Source organism: Sinocyclocheilus grahami, unplaced genomic scaffold (genome assembly GCF_001515645.1).
Source record: "Sinocyclocheilus grahami isolate Dianchi unplaced genomic scaffold, SAMN03320097.WGS_v1.1 scaffold54.1, whole genome shotgun sequence".
Classification (NCBI taxonomy): domain Eukaryota; kingdom Metazoa; phylum Chordata; class Actinopteri; order Cypriniformes; family Cyprinidae; genus Sinocyclocheilus; species Sinocyclocheilus grahami.
The window spans coordinates 2,916,073-2,933,900 of NW_015505233.1; the positions used below are offsets into that span (position 1 = coordinate 2,916,073).

Genomic DNA, 17,828 nt, shown 5'->3' on the forward strand with positions numbered 1-17,828 from the left:
ACAGGACGTCTCCACACTAAAGTGCTGAAAGACTTGGACACCTCAATGAAACAACTGCTGTTGGACCACACACACACACACACACACACACACACCTACCTCAGTCTTTGTATTTATCAGTGAACATGAACACGGCCATCACTGTCAAGTCTTATTGAAAAATATTTCCGGATTTTCATTGTCGAACAAGTTAAAATAAATATAATTGGCATTAAAACAGGGTGTTGTTTGCAGTTCAAGACAAAACTAGCAGCACAACACGTGGCAGCTTGTATGCACACACACACACACACACACACACACACACACACACACTAAAGGCAGCTTTCAGATGCACTCACTCAATATCTCACTGTTAATCTAAAAGTGATGCGAATCCTTCATTTCCCCAGTTCTGTTTTGCATGCTGAACCTGAAGTAATAAGAATCTGCCATTGTAAAAAAAATGTATGGGTTTGTTAGGGTTAAACCTTTTAAAATATGCACCTTTGCAGATGTTTCCTAAACTATCTATTTGTAGCTGTGTTCCCTACTTTGGTTAAAACAAAAAATATGCTGTGACTTTGAAAAACAAAACGTGACTGCTTCTAGTGGTCAGTGGAGAAACTGCAGTATGACGGACAACATGAACTAGGTGCTATTAAGAAATTAACGTGGCAATACATAAAGCATTTATTTGATTAACAAACAGACCTAGAGGAGCTTATGACTTATGACTAATTGGTGTATGTACTGCTAAATTATGTCATAATCTGTATATATACACACACAACGTTCCTGTACATTTTGTTTAGTGAATTTCAATGAGCGTTTCCCTTCCATTTGTTCATAAGTACAGGATGATAATTAAAGCAGACGTTTTGGTACATCACACAGGTAAAGATCTAGAAGTTGGATTTAATAGATTGCACTTGTTTACAAAAACATATTTAGTGTTTTATTAGTTTTCACCAGAGACTCTCAACACAGACTGGTGTTTCACGCTGACTTTACAGCACTCATAAAGAGCAATACCTGGCCCATTAAATAGCTTAAAGCATAGAAACCAAGAAAAATACATTTTCTTTAAAGAACTTTCCACCTGCCCCTAACATTTTTTTTTCCACATTTATGACTTTTCCAGGCCTTTCAAAATTCCCTGATATTCTGAGGTTTTCCATGACCTGTTCGAGGGTCAAAGAAAATAAACTTTGTTTTACTGGTTTGTTTTAACCTTTTTACTGGTTTAGATCCAGATCCTAACACATTCAACGCCGCTGTTGGTCACACATCTGCATACATATCCCTAATCAACAGATTTCCTCTATCACACAAAACAAACTAGCAAACCAAATCATCCCATTGTTTGCACAAGTACAGTACAAACAGCCTTCTGTCATCTAGTCAGATTCACTCTCCTGTCATGCTTTGCAAAGATAAAGCTGGAGTGTTTTGGTCAAATGATATGCTAATTAGTGCATGCTGTAATTTAAATTAGAGAAGGCTGAAAAACGTTAGAATGACAGACTAAAACCAACATGAACATACATCACTCTAAAATGGATTGCACAAAATGTTTTTAAAAATACAATCCCAAGGCATTCAAACTTAAGAAATGTATTTTGAAACCACTTTTAAAAATACTGTTACTTAAAAACAACTTAAGATTAGAGTTACAGAATTTCATGAGATTTAAAAGTTAAAAGCATAGTTCACCCAAAAATGTAGGGAAAAAATAATTTACTCTTCATGTCATTCCAAACCTGTGCAAATTATTTGGAACATTACATTTTATTGTAAATCTTCCCTTACATGATAGTTCCGAAATGAACCAATGGTGTTAACATGCAATTTCCGAACTTTCAGTAGTACATTTTAGAATTTCAGAGAAGATAACCGTTAACTTCACTAAAGACAAAATGCAATAATATTGAACTTGAGAAAAATGGCTTCAATGTTTTTTTATTGCATTTTGAGCGATGTATATAGTGAAATAAACCGCTTTTATGATACTTTATCGGTCATTTTGGAGCTTGCTTGACAGGCCAAATCCCATTTCACTTTAAATTATATGGAAAAGAGCGTACAGAATATTCTTCAAAAATATGCCTTTTGCATTCCATTGAAAAAAAAAAGAAAAAAGAATGTGGGTTTGGAATGACATATGGGTGAATAAATGATGAAAGAACTTTAATTCTGTGTGAACTATAGAAATGTAAACATTAACAAGCTGAAACACCTATGCATACACAAAACCCCGCTAACATGCACTTTTTTTCCTGCTCCATTTCATTACAGGGAAAACAGGCTGAAGGGAGCACACTACAGAAACCTTTGACTTTGACTCCTGCCCCTGTAGAGGGAGAGCGAGGCCATCAGGGATATACCTGTGCTACTGTGTCCACGCTATGCGTAATAAGAGATGTCTCTACAAAGGCAGGTTCATATCAAATTACAGATCAGATGCACTCAGATCCACTTTTAAATGACATTATTAGTACATTCTTAGTCTTCCTGTACTCATATTAGGCTTTGTTTTTTTTTCTGAACAAATAATGCTGCATGCAAAATTCTCTATTCTTCATTCTGCATCATTGTCACTTGTACTGTAGTATTTTACATCTGTAAATCACTTTGGAAAAAAGCCTCTACTAAATGAATAAATGTAAAAGTCATTGTTCATGCTGTAAGTCTGTTTGTAGTTTTGTGTTTAGTGCTGCTTTGAAAGAGCATTAGCATTAATCCGAAGTTTAGGATTAAACAGTTTTAAACCGAGGATTAGACTGCCGTTTTGATGCTGATCCCATGTGGGTTTGTATTGGACAATCAAGGATGGTCAAAAGTGGATGATGTAATCAACTGCCGCCTTCTGGGTTTCAGCTTCAGAGAGCCATAGCGAGGCTTTAAAAACAATACAACATCAATTCACAGTTAATTTTCAGGAAGTACTACAGTGGGGTCTGAAAGTCTGAGACCACCAGGGAAAGTGTTTGTATTTTATATTCTGCTTTACATTATGATACAATTGAACATAAAATGTTTGCATGTGCAAATGTACCTCTTTGCGTGCTGCTTTGGCACGGGCGAGTTTCACACTCTGAGATCTGCGCAGACCCTTCTGCACTGACGCCTCGTCATCGGAGAATACTCCATCTGTTTCCTCCTCATGCCCCTCCCCTGCTTGTTTATATGGCTCTGTTGGAGCAGATGCACAGAGGAAGCAATAAAGATCTCAAACAAGAGGAACTGAACCTTGAAGGATTAGTTTACCCCCCCAAAAAAAATCTGTCATCATTTACTCACCCTCATGTCGCTCCAAACCCATATTGTGAATTTGTGGAACAGACCAAAAAATATATTTTCCATACAATCACAAATGGATTCTGAAGCTTTCAAGCCTCATAAAGGATGCACAAGCGCAATGAAAATTATTGGAATATAGTGGAAAAAGTTGCATGGAGCTTATTCATCATCGGTCTCTTTTCATTGTAAGTTCAGGTTTCTTTTGTCCTTGAAAGAAAGTCATATTTTCATTTTTGTTTTTTTACTAATGGTTTTCATTTTGTTTTTTGGTTACATGTATTGAGTGACCAGCTGAACTTTCCACCAGGATTGCTTTTCAATACTTTCCATACTACCACTAGAGGGAGACATAATACTTATTTTCTGATGACAATGTGCTCCGCTAGGGTTCATTTGCCCTAGCAATAAAAAGGACATTTTGAATCTTGTTACAGTTCATTTGTTTCTTTAGTTTAATTTAGATAAATCAGTGTGTTATAATTTTTCATAATTACATAATCATTTATCATTATGTAATCAGCTATGATGTCATTAAATGAAAAGTTCACCCAAAAATATTTACACCCTAAAAATAAAATTTGCTCAAATTTACTCACCCCAGGCCATCCAAGATTTTTTTTCATCTGAACATATTTGGAGAAATTTAGCATTACATCACTTGCTTCACATCACTGCAGAATGGGTGCCATCAGAATGAGAGCAGTTGATAAAATATTAAAATAATCCACATGTTACGCAAGTAACCCATAAACTGTCTGTTAATCCATCATTAAGACATTTTTAACTTTGTTGCATCTGAGCCCTCTATCCATAATAATAATAATCCATAATAATGCTTTCTCCAGTGAAAAAGTCATCATGTCTTAATCAGGAGAGACATATGCATAGATCATGCAATGTTTACAAGCAAAAACAAATATACTGGTGGATATAAATGTGAGAGGACAACAGAGGATGGACTTTCTTACTGGAGGAAGCATTAATATGGACTTTGGATGCGTATTTTGGGCAGTTTAAAGTTAAAAGGTCTTTATGATAGATTAGTTTCTTACAAACACACAGCTTTTCAATTCACAAGATGTAAATTGATGGACTGGACTGTGTGGATTACTTGATTATTATAATGTTTTTATAAGCTGTTTGGACTCATTCCCTGCAGAGAATCCACTGGAGAGCAAGTGATGTAATGCTACTGTAGAAACAAACTCATCTAGATCTTGAAAGTAAATTTCCAGAATTTGTATTTTTGGGTGAGCTATTCCTTCAGTGCATGTACAGTACTCACCAGAATCAGCAGCGCTAGGGTTAGCAGGCTGGAGGGCCCGTCGGCTGGGGTTTGAGAACACTGATTGTTCAGAGGGTAACTGCGTCAAGTCTGGAATACTGAAACTCCTCAGACGTTCACTGATAGCACCCTGTCCCTGTGACATGAGTCATGTGGTCAGCTAACATGGTGCACTGAGTAAACGGAATTCAAGAACCAAAAACCTTTGAAGCTGTGGCTACCTTTATAATACACAAAGACATCTTTTATTTAACTTCCCAGTTAATGATGTGCTGGCGACAGGTTAAAGCAGATTGAAAAAGAAAGCAAGTTACCTGGGCTAGGTGCAGCAGCTACTGCTGGTGATTAGTTTAGCATGAAGACAGAAAGAGAAAGGAAACAGGAAGATTTGAACTAGATTTTTACATTTTCTAAAGAAACCGTAAGTGGTTCATGTCTATATTCTTGTTTCTAGATAAGAATCAAGATAAGAACAGTAGACCTTAGCAAAAACTGAAGAGGCTTATCAAAAACAGAAGAGCACTAGTGATTTAGATCTTTTTTAGGAACCAGACATGGCCAGACAGCAAATTTGATTTGAAAAAAGCAGTCAAGAGAACAGGAGAGGCCAAAGTGAAGAGCACATGTCATTTTTGCAGCGCATTTTCGTGTCTGTGTCAGCATGTCCTTAACATGCTGTATATTTTTAAGGTTTTCTTTGTGTGTGTGTGTGTGTATTAGCAGAATGATACAAGTTTCCAAAAAATGATTTCTGAAGGATCATATATCTAGTGACACTGAAGCCTAGAGTAATGGCTGCTCTTACGGTTATTACTGTATTTTTTATCAAGCCTTTGTGAGCCTTTAACTAACAAAAGTTAAGATTATACCTGGTATATCCTTTCATATAAATCCTTTTTATTTTAAGTTTATAACAGCATAACAGAAATGAGAGTAAACAATGAATCACAAAAAGAAGTAATGTATCAATGCAAAACAATGTTTCTGCTTACGTGGAAAGAAAGCTGACCAAATCATCTTAGTTAGCTAGGTTAGCTCAAATGACTAGTATAAACAGTGCATTAGTGTACAAATGAGCCCATGTGTCCGTGTCCATACCTTCACAGCAGCGGAGACAGCAGCAGCAGCCGCGATCGTGAGACCCTGACGTCCGAAATTCACCATGGTCTCGTAACTCCTCTCTCTGGCCTGAACGATATAATCATCAATCTCCTGAAAAACAGAATGTGAAACAGTCAATAAATCTACCATTGAAATTCACCTTTAACCTCCAACTAGGAGTTGTTTGAAAACAAATAATTACAGAGGGCCGGGAACAAAATATACAGGTGCAGTTAAACAAACAATGCAGTTTATTGTTAGTTCATAATGATCATGTAATCGACACATCCAACTAACCCAATCCGTCTGTTTACCTCTTAACGTCATTTATGTAATCATTGATTATGTAATCCTCTCGATTCCATAATACATTTCAGTATGGCTATGTGTTCACTGTAAGTGAACGCCTATTCCCAGGGAAACTGATGATGTGTTTAGGTCATTACCCTCTCCTTGGATGCCAGCATAGGGTGTAGGAACTTCCTGTAGAGGACACTGGCTCCTCTGGTGTAGGGAGACAGCAACCAAAAGACGAAAGCCATTTTCAGTTCGTAGTAAACTGGAAACCTGAAACAATCACATCAATGTGAAAACAGAGGGATGACGGAAGACTAAAATAAATTGTATTTATGCATTCTCTATGATTATAGTCTCTTGGACCTCAGGCTTGGTGGATCGATATTCAAAGTCAAATTCAACGTCAATAATTTACCAAACAATTTGAATACATTTTTTATATATTTATTTTATTTTTTATATATATTGTTATTTATTTCATTATTATTTATATTTAATTAATTATATTTAACTAGGAGAGTAATTTTTCTTTAAAAAAAAATCTCATCTGGATTTGATTTATAAGATTTTTTCCCCCCATTACAGAATAAAGGAGTTAATTAACATCATCATTTTTAAAAATTGCAATGCCACTTTTTTCAGTACTAGTACACTGCATAGAACTATCCATGCAAATAAAATTGATCTAATTTAGGAAAATCAGAGCCAGTAAAACAAGCAGAGCTGATCTTTTTTTTTTTTTTTAAATGTCACAAAACTACGCAGTGGAATTGAACCGAACTGAAACTGAACCTAACGGACTGGTTCCTCTAACTGGCCTGAGGAAAACAAATGGAGCTCAACATCTGCAGCAACAGATAAAAGCCCTTTTCATTTACCACAAAGGCTAGACAGTGAAAAGTCATACAATGGAGAAGAATAGCAAAATGTTAATAAAACCACTTGATGCAAAATTACTCCATGCAATCCATTAACAATTATTAATTTGCCTCTTTCCAGACTGTGTGTGTATATTTACCAAGCCAAAGAAAGGTCTGTGATGGTCTCCACCACTGTGTAAAGAGCAAACACAATCCAGTACATCATCCATCGCACCTGTCAAACCACAAACGCAAACACAAAATGCCTGTTAGAGGTATAGAAGTGCTACTTACAAAAACTTACCATGCACGTACTATAATATATGAATTTTATTCATTCACTATATGATATACATCAAAGTACAATGGTATCACATCACTGTACCACGGTACAGTCACAGTATTTTTTGTAAGGAAAGAAAAGGAAGTACACAAACCACAAAAAGGGCACACATGGTGGAAGAACAGTATTAAATTGCTCAACAGCTCAGGGTTTAGTTACTGACAGCCTCCGTCAGATACAAAGAGTAACCAGGATATACAGACAGTTTAGTAGGAGCTCTCCATCTATTCTGGCTATTAACACTCTCTAAACTCAAATAGATGTGAAGAATCAGTAGAACATGGATAAAGATATGCACGTGCATTTATGAATTGAGTACTCACATATTCTTTGACATTCTTGGATTTGACGGCTTTAAAGGAGTAGTATGCAGGATACAGCGTTCCAAACAAAAGACTGTGATAAAACACACACATACATACAGTACACATAAGACATGATTTATATTAAAAAATATCATGCACCTGTTAGAAGCAAGAAAACAAATAAAGGTTGGCGAACAGTTCAATGCCCAACCAATCAAAATTTAGATACACTGATATAAAAACTTAAGATATACAAATATATCTATATAGGTTATCGGACAATATTATAGATTTTTTTTTTTTTTTTTTTTTTCTTTTGGTTGCATTTGGATTATCTTTGCCTTCATCTAACACTTAGTCTTTAAAAAGACTAATAATTTAATTTAATATAAACACACTAAATAACTCAGTAACACTGTTAAATGCAATTTTTAGCAAATCTTGACGTTAATATCCTTTTTTCCTACTGTACATGACTAAATTCACTTTTAGCATTTAAATTGACTGATCTTAGTTTTAAGCATTTTATTTGAAATGCATTTAGACAAAATGTTGTATTATTCTGTCATTTATCAATTATCGGCCATTACATGAAAATTATTAGCCATGTTTTATATGACAATAAAACAATTATCAGCTTATCTAATCCACCATAATTTGAATATTCGGTGGATCCCTATGCACAATCTTATATTTGATGATAATCCATCCAGATGGCAAATCCAGCCTTTGCCTTTGGTTACAGGCCTACTCAAATGTTAAACTGGAACACTGATCACTCAAAATGCTCTATTTATTGTGACGAGTGACACTGAAATCCCGTTGTTTTTTTTCCAAAGAGGTGTTCAATTCAGTACATACACACAGTAAATTCACCGCTTTCACTGTAACTGGCTTGCGTTTCCCTGATCCATTTATTTTCGAGTCGCTATGGGAACGACATCACTGCCTGATACCGTCTAAAGTTATGTGTGATCATGGGTGTGTGTGTGTGTGTGTGGTGAGGAACTGTTGGATGGATTTCATTTATTGTGTAACGTTTCTCCACTCTAAAACATCTCTACCATAAAGCAAAATAAGTGCTGAAGTCAAGAGCAGAGGTCATCTCTTAACTTAAAACAGTAAAACTGTTTGTAATTAAACAACTGCAGCATCACCAAGTCACTATTTCCAAACACAGCCTGTCCGGATGGATTCCATTTATTGTGTAACGTTTCTCCACTCTAAAACATCTCTACCATAAAGCAAAATAAGTGCTGAAGTCAAGAGCAGAGGTCATCTCATACATGTCATACAAAACTGTTTGTAATTAAACAACTGCAGCATCACCAAGTCACTATTTCCAAACACAGCCTGTCTTGCTTTTACTACTAGTCTGAAGAAAGTGTTTAAACATCGAATGCTGAGAGAACACATTAGAGTCACAATGGTTTAGTCATGCATTTCCTATTACGCTGTTCTCTGGGAGAACTCGTGAGGGTAAAAAAAGAAGGGAAAGAATTAGGGAATGAGTGTGTGTTTGTGTGTGTGTGAGATGTTACTGCACATCTCTAAAACAGCTAGGCCTTGTTTGCCGATGGTGAATAATTCATAATTTTAACTTACAGTAAGAACACAAAGAGTTTCAAAAGACTTTGAAACTGACTATAACCTACTATATATATAAATGTATTTCTATCAGTGACAACCAGAGACCCTTATCTCTTATATTGTCAGTACACTAAAGATAACCAAAGCCACAGCAAACAGCACCTAGTGAGATGAGGCACAGAATGTGCTTTGCTGTGCTGACCTTTTCCGCAAAGAAAGGGATACACCTACTGTAACATTACGGTCTAGCAGTAAAACAGCAGTTCCTCCCAGGCAGACAGGGACTTTGAATAAAGCAGGTCTCCAGCCAAAAACATGATGAATTTCCTGCTCTACTCCACTACGTCAGCAAAATTGATGTCGGTTTTTATTTTTCTTCTGCATAATTTGTGAATTTTTATTATGGTTGATTCAGAGGTTCCTAAACTTTCTTACCAGTGAATTTCCAAGATTTTTCCATTACTTTTCCTATGATTTGTGATGGCTGAATAAGGTTTTTGTGCACTCACAAAAACAGTAGTTTCCAGCCTACTAAATACTTCAGTTCTGAGCATAACTATACATTTCTATTGACTGTAAACATTTACATGACCTTTTAAAATTGTATTCATTTCTATTACTTTTCTGGGCCTGGAAATTAAGCTTTTAAATGGTACATTCCAGATTTTCCAGGCCTGTGGGAACCTTGTTGAAAGTGAAAATATATAAAATAAGAATACTGCAGAAATGTAGTAACTGTAACAGTGTTATTATTATATTGGGGGACAAAACATCATACTTTATGCATCCCCCCCCCCTGACCAACAACAAATAAACTACAATTTGTTTTATGTACTTATAACATTGTTTTGTATTGTAACATTGTAGATATAGAGACAGTGTGCAGGATAGATGTTGTCCGTATGAACTAAATGCGCAGTCAGCAGTTTTACTAATGTAACGTTACTTTAAGCTCAGAAACGCTAAATAGTTTTCAGTAAATACTCACACGATGACCCTAGATATAATCCAAGACACCATCTTCCAACCTGTTGCACTTTTAAGTTATGAGGTTCGATGCAGGTCCAGTCCAGAGGCATAAACTATTCAAATAAACTATAGCTAATAATAACTTCTGTCTCGTTTCTCCAACCGCTAAAACTCAACCACTGAGTTCCTTTTTTTAACGCATGCTTCCTGATATCCACAAGTTTGCAAAATGACATTGTTATTTGACGAATAACCACTGGTTTCAGCTGTTGTCTTCTCTCTACATGATGTTCCGTTGTGTTAAAAATGTATGTATTGTTTTCCTCTTCGCCTGTCCCTTTCGGACTAGGGACGATGTCAGTCACCTTTGATTGATGGCACGACTGGCCACTGATTGGACAAAGACTATGGTTTGTCCCGCCTTCTGCGTTTACTGATTGGACTACTGACTCAGCCCCAAACAGGGTCACAGGGCGGAGCTGCTCATCGGTTGCATTGTATGCTGTTTGCGTACAGGAATGATTGAGTTTGAAACAGGTAATTTTGAAACTTTTTTATTTGAAGATGTAAAATGCTCTTCAATGGATGGGTGCACAGGTACATTTATTTATTTATATATATATATATTTTCAAATTAACGTATTGTCGTGTCTGATTTGCCATCTTTTGGCATCTTTTAGAAGTAGGCTACACTAACATATGACCTCAAAGCTAAGAGGTAGACTAAAAGCATCAAAACTTCAGGTAATCTCAGTGGAAATGCCCTGTAGGTAATTTCCAGTTAAAAGATCCCCCTGACAGACATCCATAGGGGGATTTTGATTTTTTTTGTTCTGGGGAGAAATCAAATATATTTTATTGTTGCAATAATGTAGATTAGTTATATTATAGATGGTAACTGTAAATGCAACATTGTCTCGTCCTAAGAATGAATACAAAAAAATAAAGATGCTGCAACGGAAAGTTTATGCATTGCTAAACAATGAAGAACAGCTGCAGATGTTCTGCCACATCTGTTTTAGATTCTCTTAATTTGCCCTAAAGTCAGTTTTGCAGTGTGCATTAGATTGTTAATTCACACTTGGAAGGGGGAGCAGTGTAGTTAATGGTGACTTTTAACCTTTACGTTAGATGTCCTATCTGTTATCCTTTTACCAACACCGAGAATAGAAATGAAAATTATTGATTATAGTACACTGGCTCCAAAGAGCACCCTTAAGGAAATCGGTCTCAAAGAATGATTAAAATATTGGCAAAGGTTAATTTTAACACCCACTGCAATATTGTGTTGTGGGTTTTACAGATGTTTAAGAACTGTAGTGGCTTTGTTGCCAAGTAGTGTTAAGAGAAAATTATATGCAAGGGGCCTCTGAAGGGCTTTACTCTCATTGGACAATGTTAAAGAAAAACTGTGTGAGGCGCTAAACAGTTCATCTCAAGTGGTCCAGTAAAGTTGGTTGACCATTTATATTTTGATTAACTCTATGCATTGTTATCAGAGGCGGAAAAAGTACTCAACTCCATTACTTGAGTGAAAGTACAGATACTGCTGGTCAAACATTACTCCATTACAAGTAAAAGTTGTAAAGACAGATTTTTACTTAAGTAAAAGCACAGAAGGACTTAAGTACCAAAAGTAAATGTCCTTTTTTATGTCAATGCACTGTTTTATTGTTGTACGTAGTAGTACTTACAATACTTCTGAAGCAACTTAGAATACATTACACCTGCTGAATACACTGACTAGCTTGTAGTATATTTGGAATAAAGAGCTTTTAGAATGTTATATATGGGGGGAAAAAACAAAACAAAACAAAATTATATAGCAGTGATCTCACACAGCTCTGACAGTGTGTGCACACATCTATGTGTCAACAGATTACCACTGTTTAATATAATAATAGCTTTCCTGTAGCTCAAACAGTAGAGCATGGAGCTAACAATGCCAAGGTAATGGTTTCAGGAAAACAAGAAGACTGATCAAATGTGATTGAATACAATGTATACAATTTGGGACAACCGAAGTGTCTGCAAAATGTAAATACTTAGGGTTAATATTTTTTATATTAATAAAATAGTAGTTCAATCGTTTAATATTTTAAATAATACAAATTAGACTATATGGGGTAAGTTGTCATGATGGGAATCTGCTATTAAATAGCATGTTACATTTCATATTTTGCCTTTTTGACAATTTTGCCTTGTGACTTTGAGTCCCTATGTAGGGCATTTTCTTGAGAAGCAACAGGAATGGAAAAACTTGTGTTTTGAAAAAGGAGAGATAAAAACTTTACTCTCCATCTTTCTGATGATTGGTAATTTGCTCATCACTGCTTGAGTCCAAGTCATTTGTATTGCTGATTGGGAACTGAAGTCTGTCATTGTGGCTGAGAGCCACTAATGTTACCACTCATCCTATGGAGACTCAAAAAAGAAGCATGAATTTTTCACGAAGCCATTATCACATATTTAAAGACTTGTGTGGCAAATTACAGTTTCAATCATGGTCAGTCGTTGTATCATTAATTACAGTAGTAGCCTGCTTAAATGAGCTCTGATGACGAATCAGGTATCTGAGTGCTTCTCTGTGATGACTAGTATTTCCTGTACCAGCTTGCCCTCCCGTCTCTCCTGAGCATGTTCAATTTCAATCTGTCCCCTCAGGTGCGGCTGAAATATGTTGTCAGAACATGGCAGTCAGATATAGTTTGGAGACAGTGAATCATTCATCTATCAGAGGCTGCAGCATCTTCCTGCAGGACTCTATTTTTTCTTCCTTCTTTCAATTCATTTCCTTCACCCTTCAGTTGATTTTCACATTTCCTCCATGCTGCTTCAGTCCTATTAGGTGTGCTGTGCCGTGGAGATGCATGAACCAGCAGTGCTCTGCAGTCAGAGATACTGTGGCTCTTCTCTTCACATCACAAGACATTAACTCACCCAATTCAGAACTAATAACTACTGACCAGCTCCTTATCACAGGCTTTTCTAACAGATCTCAAAGAGCTGAATAGATTTATGAAGGACCTTAGGCAGAATGGTCCCACTTTTCCCGAAAGCATCGCAACCGTAAGTGGATTGTAAAAAAGGCCGTGCAAATCATCATAGAATTACGGACTGTTTCCCAGGCTTCTCCCTATCAGGTGCATATATCCACTGGAGTAGCTGTTTTGCAGAGTTTTTGAACCATGGCGAAGAACAACAGCCTCCATCCAAACAGCAATGGAGAGACGGACGACTCACCAAACATGCTGGTTTACAGAAAGGTAGGACTTTGAATAATTATTAAGATGGTTACTTTGTGAAAGGTATTGCCTTTTTGACAGAACAAGTAGTGTAAGCTTTGTTTTGAGTGCAGTTTTGGCAGGGAAAAAACGGTGTGTAAGACATGAAAGTGGTGTGGGTGATAAAGGGGCTGTTTGTCACACTTTTTAGTTTATTTTGGAAAGTCAATTTTTTGTATGGACACAAATCTTGAGAGCTTTTTGTAAAAGGAAAAAGAAAAAAGAAAGAGTTTGCTACCACACATTGACCTTTTGTGACTATATGGGGTAAGTTGTCATGATGGGAATCTGCTATTAAATAGCATGTTACATTTCATATTTTGCCTTTTTGACAATTTTGCCTTGTGACTTTGAGTCCCTATGTAGGGCATTTTCTTGAGAAGCAACAGGAATGGAAAAACTTGTGTTTTGAAAAAGGAGAGATAAAAACTTTACTCTCCATCTTTCTGATGATTGGTAATTTGCTCATCACTGCTTGAGTCCAAGTCATTTGTATTGCTGATTGGGAACTGAAGTCTGTCATTGTGGCTGAGAGCCACTAATGTTACCACTCATCCTATGGAGACTCAAAAAAGAAGCATGAATTTTTCACGAAGCCATTATCACATATTTAAAGACTTGTGTGGCAAATTACAGTTTCAATCATGGTCAGTCGTTGTATCATTAATTACAGTAGTAGCCTGCTTAAATGAGCTCTGATGACGAATCAGGTATCTGAGTGCTTCTCTGTGATGACTAGTATTTCCTGTACCAGCTTGCCCTCCCGTCTCTCCTGAGCATGTTCAATTTCAATCTGTCCCCTCAGGTGCGGCTGAAATATGTTGTCAGAACATGGCAGTCAGATATAGTTTGGAGACAGTGAATCATTCATCTATCAGAGGCTGCAGCATCTTCCTGCAGGACTCTATTTTTTCTTCCTTCTTTCAATTCATTTCCTTCACCCTTCAGTTGATTTTCACATTTCCTCCATGCTGCTTCAGTCCTATTAGGTGTGCTGTGCCGTGGAGATGCATGAACCAGCAGTGCTCTGCAGTCAGAGATACTGTGGCTCTTCTCTTCTCTTCACATCACAAGACATTAACTCACCCAATTCAGAACTAATAACTACTGACCAGCTCCTTATCACAGGCTTTTCTAACAGATCTCAAAGAGCTGAATAGATTTATGAAGGACCTTAGGCAGAATGGTCCCACTTTTCCCGAAAGCATCGCAACCGTAAGTGGATTGTAAAAAAGGCCGTGCAAATCATCATAGAATTACGGACTGTTTCCCAGAAGCATTGTAAATGAAGTAGTTCTTGAAAATCTTAGATTTACAAGTCATTGGGAGTAACTGTAAAAAGGCAGGCTTACACAGTTACTTTTCTGATGTATTTACACTTGATTCAGTATACAATGACTTCTAATTATTTTATTTGTTTTAGAATTAAAGTGTGTGTGTGTGTGTGTGTGTGTGTATATATATATATTAGGGCTGGTAATTTAATGCATTAATTAGATTAATTAATTACAGTGAAAAATAACGCGTTAAAATTATGAACGCATTTAACGCACTTGCCCCACCCTAGACCTATGTGGGTCATCTGACATTTCATATAGCTGATTGATGACAAATATGAGGCAGGGCAACAACTCACTGTGTGATGAGCCTAAAGAATGTAGTTAGAATGTCCCTAAAATTCAAGATATGGGGCAAAAATGCCCCTTTTTAATTTTTTTATATAGTTAAGCAATATCACATGAGCAATAAGTGCAATATCACACGAGTGCAAATGTGATACTGATCTTATACAACAGTTCACTAAATAATAAGTTAATATTGTGTTATTTTAGGCACAATGTTGTCTGTTTTGCTCAATTTTGCCAACGGAAATATAAAGACAAAGCAGAACTGTTCGTCTCCGAGCAACACACAGCAGCATTTCATTTCTTAATGCACGTTTTGAACGAATTGGGTGAATCATTAGGCGCATTGGATTTGAAGCGGCACTGCACAGATCGATCGGTGTATGACATCAAAGTACCGCGAGAGCGATTCAAAAGCATAAGGAGCCATCTGCTCTCTAATCACTCTCGCGGTACTTTGATGTCACACACCGATCGAGCTGATGGTGATGATCCGCTTCAAGCCTAATGATTCAATGGACCATTCATAAAGAACCATTTACTTCACTCCTGAATGAATCAGCCATTTGTACGAATCAAATGAATGAATAAATGACTCAATGACTTAATCATTAAGACATTTACCACCACCTACTGGCAGTTTTAGTTTAGAGTATAATTTTATTAAAGAAATATTTCATATTTCCATAATAATAATAATAAAATTAATAAAATCAATTATTAAAGGTATAATTCACCCACCCAAAAATGACAATTGTGTCATCATTTACTCACCCTCATGGTCCAAAAGAGTATATGTAATCAATTTTATCAAACTAAATATTTCTTGCTGAAGCTACTTTTTGTAATGTCTGTTTGATGCTTTACACAACAATGACTTTAAATTATCTTTTGGGAGTTATTTCTCAGCCAAATTTGATGTGCGATTAATTTGCGATTAATTAGATTAATTAATGGCCAAATCATGTAATTAATTAGATAAAAAAATGTAATCGCTTACCCACCCTAATATATACAGTGGGGCAAAAAAGTATTTAGTCAGCCACCAATTGTGCAAGTTCTCCCACTTAAAAAGATGAGAGAGGCCTGTAATTTTCATCATAGGTATACCTCAACTATGTGAAAATCTTAGATTTACAAGTCATTGGGAGTAACTGTAAAAAGGCAGGCTTACACAGTTACTTTTCTGATGTATTTACACTTGATTCAGTATACAATGACTTCTAATTATTTTATTTGTTTTAGAATTAAAGTGTGTGTGTGTGTGTGTGTGTGTGTATATATATATATTAGGGCTGGTAATTTAATGCATTAATTAGATTAATTAATTACAGTGAAAAATAACGCGTTAAAATTATGAACGCATTTAACGCACTTGCCCCACCCTAGACCTATGTGGGTCATCTGACATTTCATATAGCTGATTGATGACAAATATGAGGCAGGGCAACAACTCACTGTGTGATGAGCCTAAAGAATGTAGTTAGAATGTCCCTAAAATTCAAGATATGGGGCAAAAATGCCCCTTTTTAATTTTTTTATATAGTTAAGCAATATCACATGAGCAATAAGTGCAATATCACACGAGTGCAAATGTGATACTGATCTTATACAACAGTTCACTAAATAATAAGTTAATATTGTGTTATTTTAGACACAATGTTGTCTGTTTTGCTCAATTTTGCCAACGGAAATATAAAGACAAAGCAGAACTGTTCGTCTCCGAGCAACACACAGCAGCATTTCATTTCTTAATGCACGTTTTGAACGAATTGGGTGAATCATTAGGCGCATTGGATTTGAAGCGGCACTGCACAGATCGATCGGTGTATGACATCAAAGTACCGCGAGAGCGATTCAAAAGCATAAGGAGCCATCTGCTCTCTAATCACTCTCGCGGTACTTTGATGTCACACACCGATCGAGCTGATGGTGATGATCCGCTTCAAGCCTAATGATTCAATGGACCATTCATAAAGAACCATTTACTTCACTCCTGAATGAATCAGCCATTTGTACGAATCAAATGAATGAATAAATGACTCAATGACTTAATCATTAAGACATTTACCACCACCTACTGGCAGTTTTAGTTTAGAGTATAATTTTATTAAAGAAATATTTCATATTTCCATAATAATAATAATAAAATTAATAAAATCAATTATTAAAGGTATAATTCACCCACCCAAAAATGACAATTGTGTCATCATTTACTCACCCTCATGGTCCAAAAGAGTATATGTAATCAATTTTATCAAACTAAATATTTCTTGCTGAAGCTACTTTTTGTAATGTCTGTTTGATGCTTTACACAACAATGACTTTAAATTATCTTTTGGGAGTTATTTCTCAGCCAAATTTGATGTGCGATTAATTTGCGATTAATTAGATTAATTAATGGCCAAATCATGTAATTAATTAGATAAAAAAATGTAATCGCTTACCCACCCTAATATATACAGTGGGGCAAAAAAGTATTTAGTCAGCCACCAATTGTGCAAGTTCTCCCACTTAAAAAGATGAGAGAGGCCTGTAATTTTCATCATAGGTATACCTCAACTATGAGAGACAAAATGAGAAAAAAAAATCCAGAAAATCACATTGTAGGATTTTTAAAGAATTTATTTGCAAATTATGGTGGAAAATAAGTATTGGGTCAATAACAAAATTTAATCTCAATACTTTGTTATATACCCTTTGGTGGCAATGACAGAGGTCAAACGTTTTCTGTAAGTCTTCACAAGGTTGTCACACACTGTTGCTGGTATTTTGGCCCATTCCTCCATGCAGATCTCATATAGAGCAGTAATGTTTTGGGGATGTCGCTGGGCAACACGGATTTTCAACTCCCTCCAAAGATTTTCTATGGGGTTGAGATCTGGAG

The 17,828-nt window shown here is 36.1% G+C and overlaps 2 protein-coding genes across 2 annotated transcripts in view; one reads left to right on the forward strand and one right to left on the reverse strand.

Moving 5' to 3' along the window:
• Window positions 1–2,101: 2,101 nt before the first annotated feature.
• On the reverse strand, window positions 2,102–10,359 carry reep3a (receptor accessory protein 3a). The gene is made up of 8 exons (XM_016269967.1): window positions 10,052–10,359; window positions 7,492–7,564; window positions 6,984–7,060; window positions 6,115–6,235; window positions 5,666–5,779; window positions 4,568–4,703; window positions 3,038–3,174; window positions 2,102–2,880 (listed from the first exon to the last, which is right to left on the reverse strand). Exons 1-8 carry the CDS (start codon window positions 10,081–10,083, stop codon window positions 2,806–2,808), a joined length of 765 nt encoding a protein of 254 aa, XP_016125453.1. The 5' UTR covers window positions 10,084–10,359; the 3' UTR covers window positions 2,102–2,805.
• A 2,820-nt stretch (window positions 10,360–13,179) lies between these two features.
• Window positions 13,180–17,828, forward strand: part of rgs7a (regulator of G protein signaling 7a) — a 61,961-nt gene continuing 57,312 nt past the window's right edge. The window contains exon 1 of the mRNA XM_016269917.1: window positions 13,180–13,298. Within this exon, the coding sequence (XP_016125403.1) occupies window positions 13,221–13,298 (78 nt within the window). The 5' untranslated portion in view covers window positions 13,180–13,220. The remainder of the gene's footprint in view (window positions 13,299–17,828) is intronic.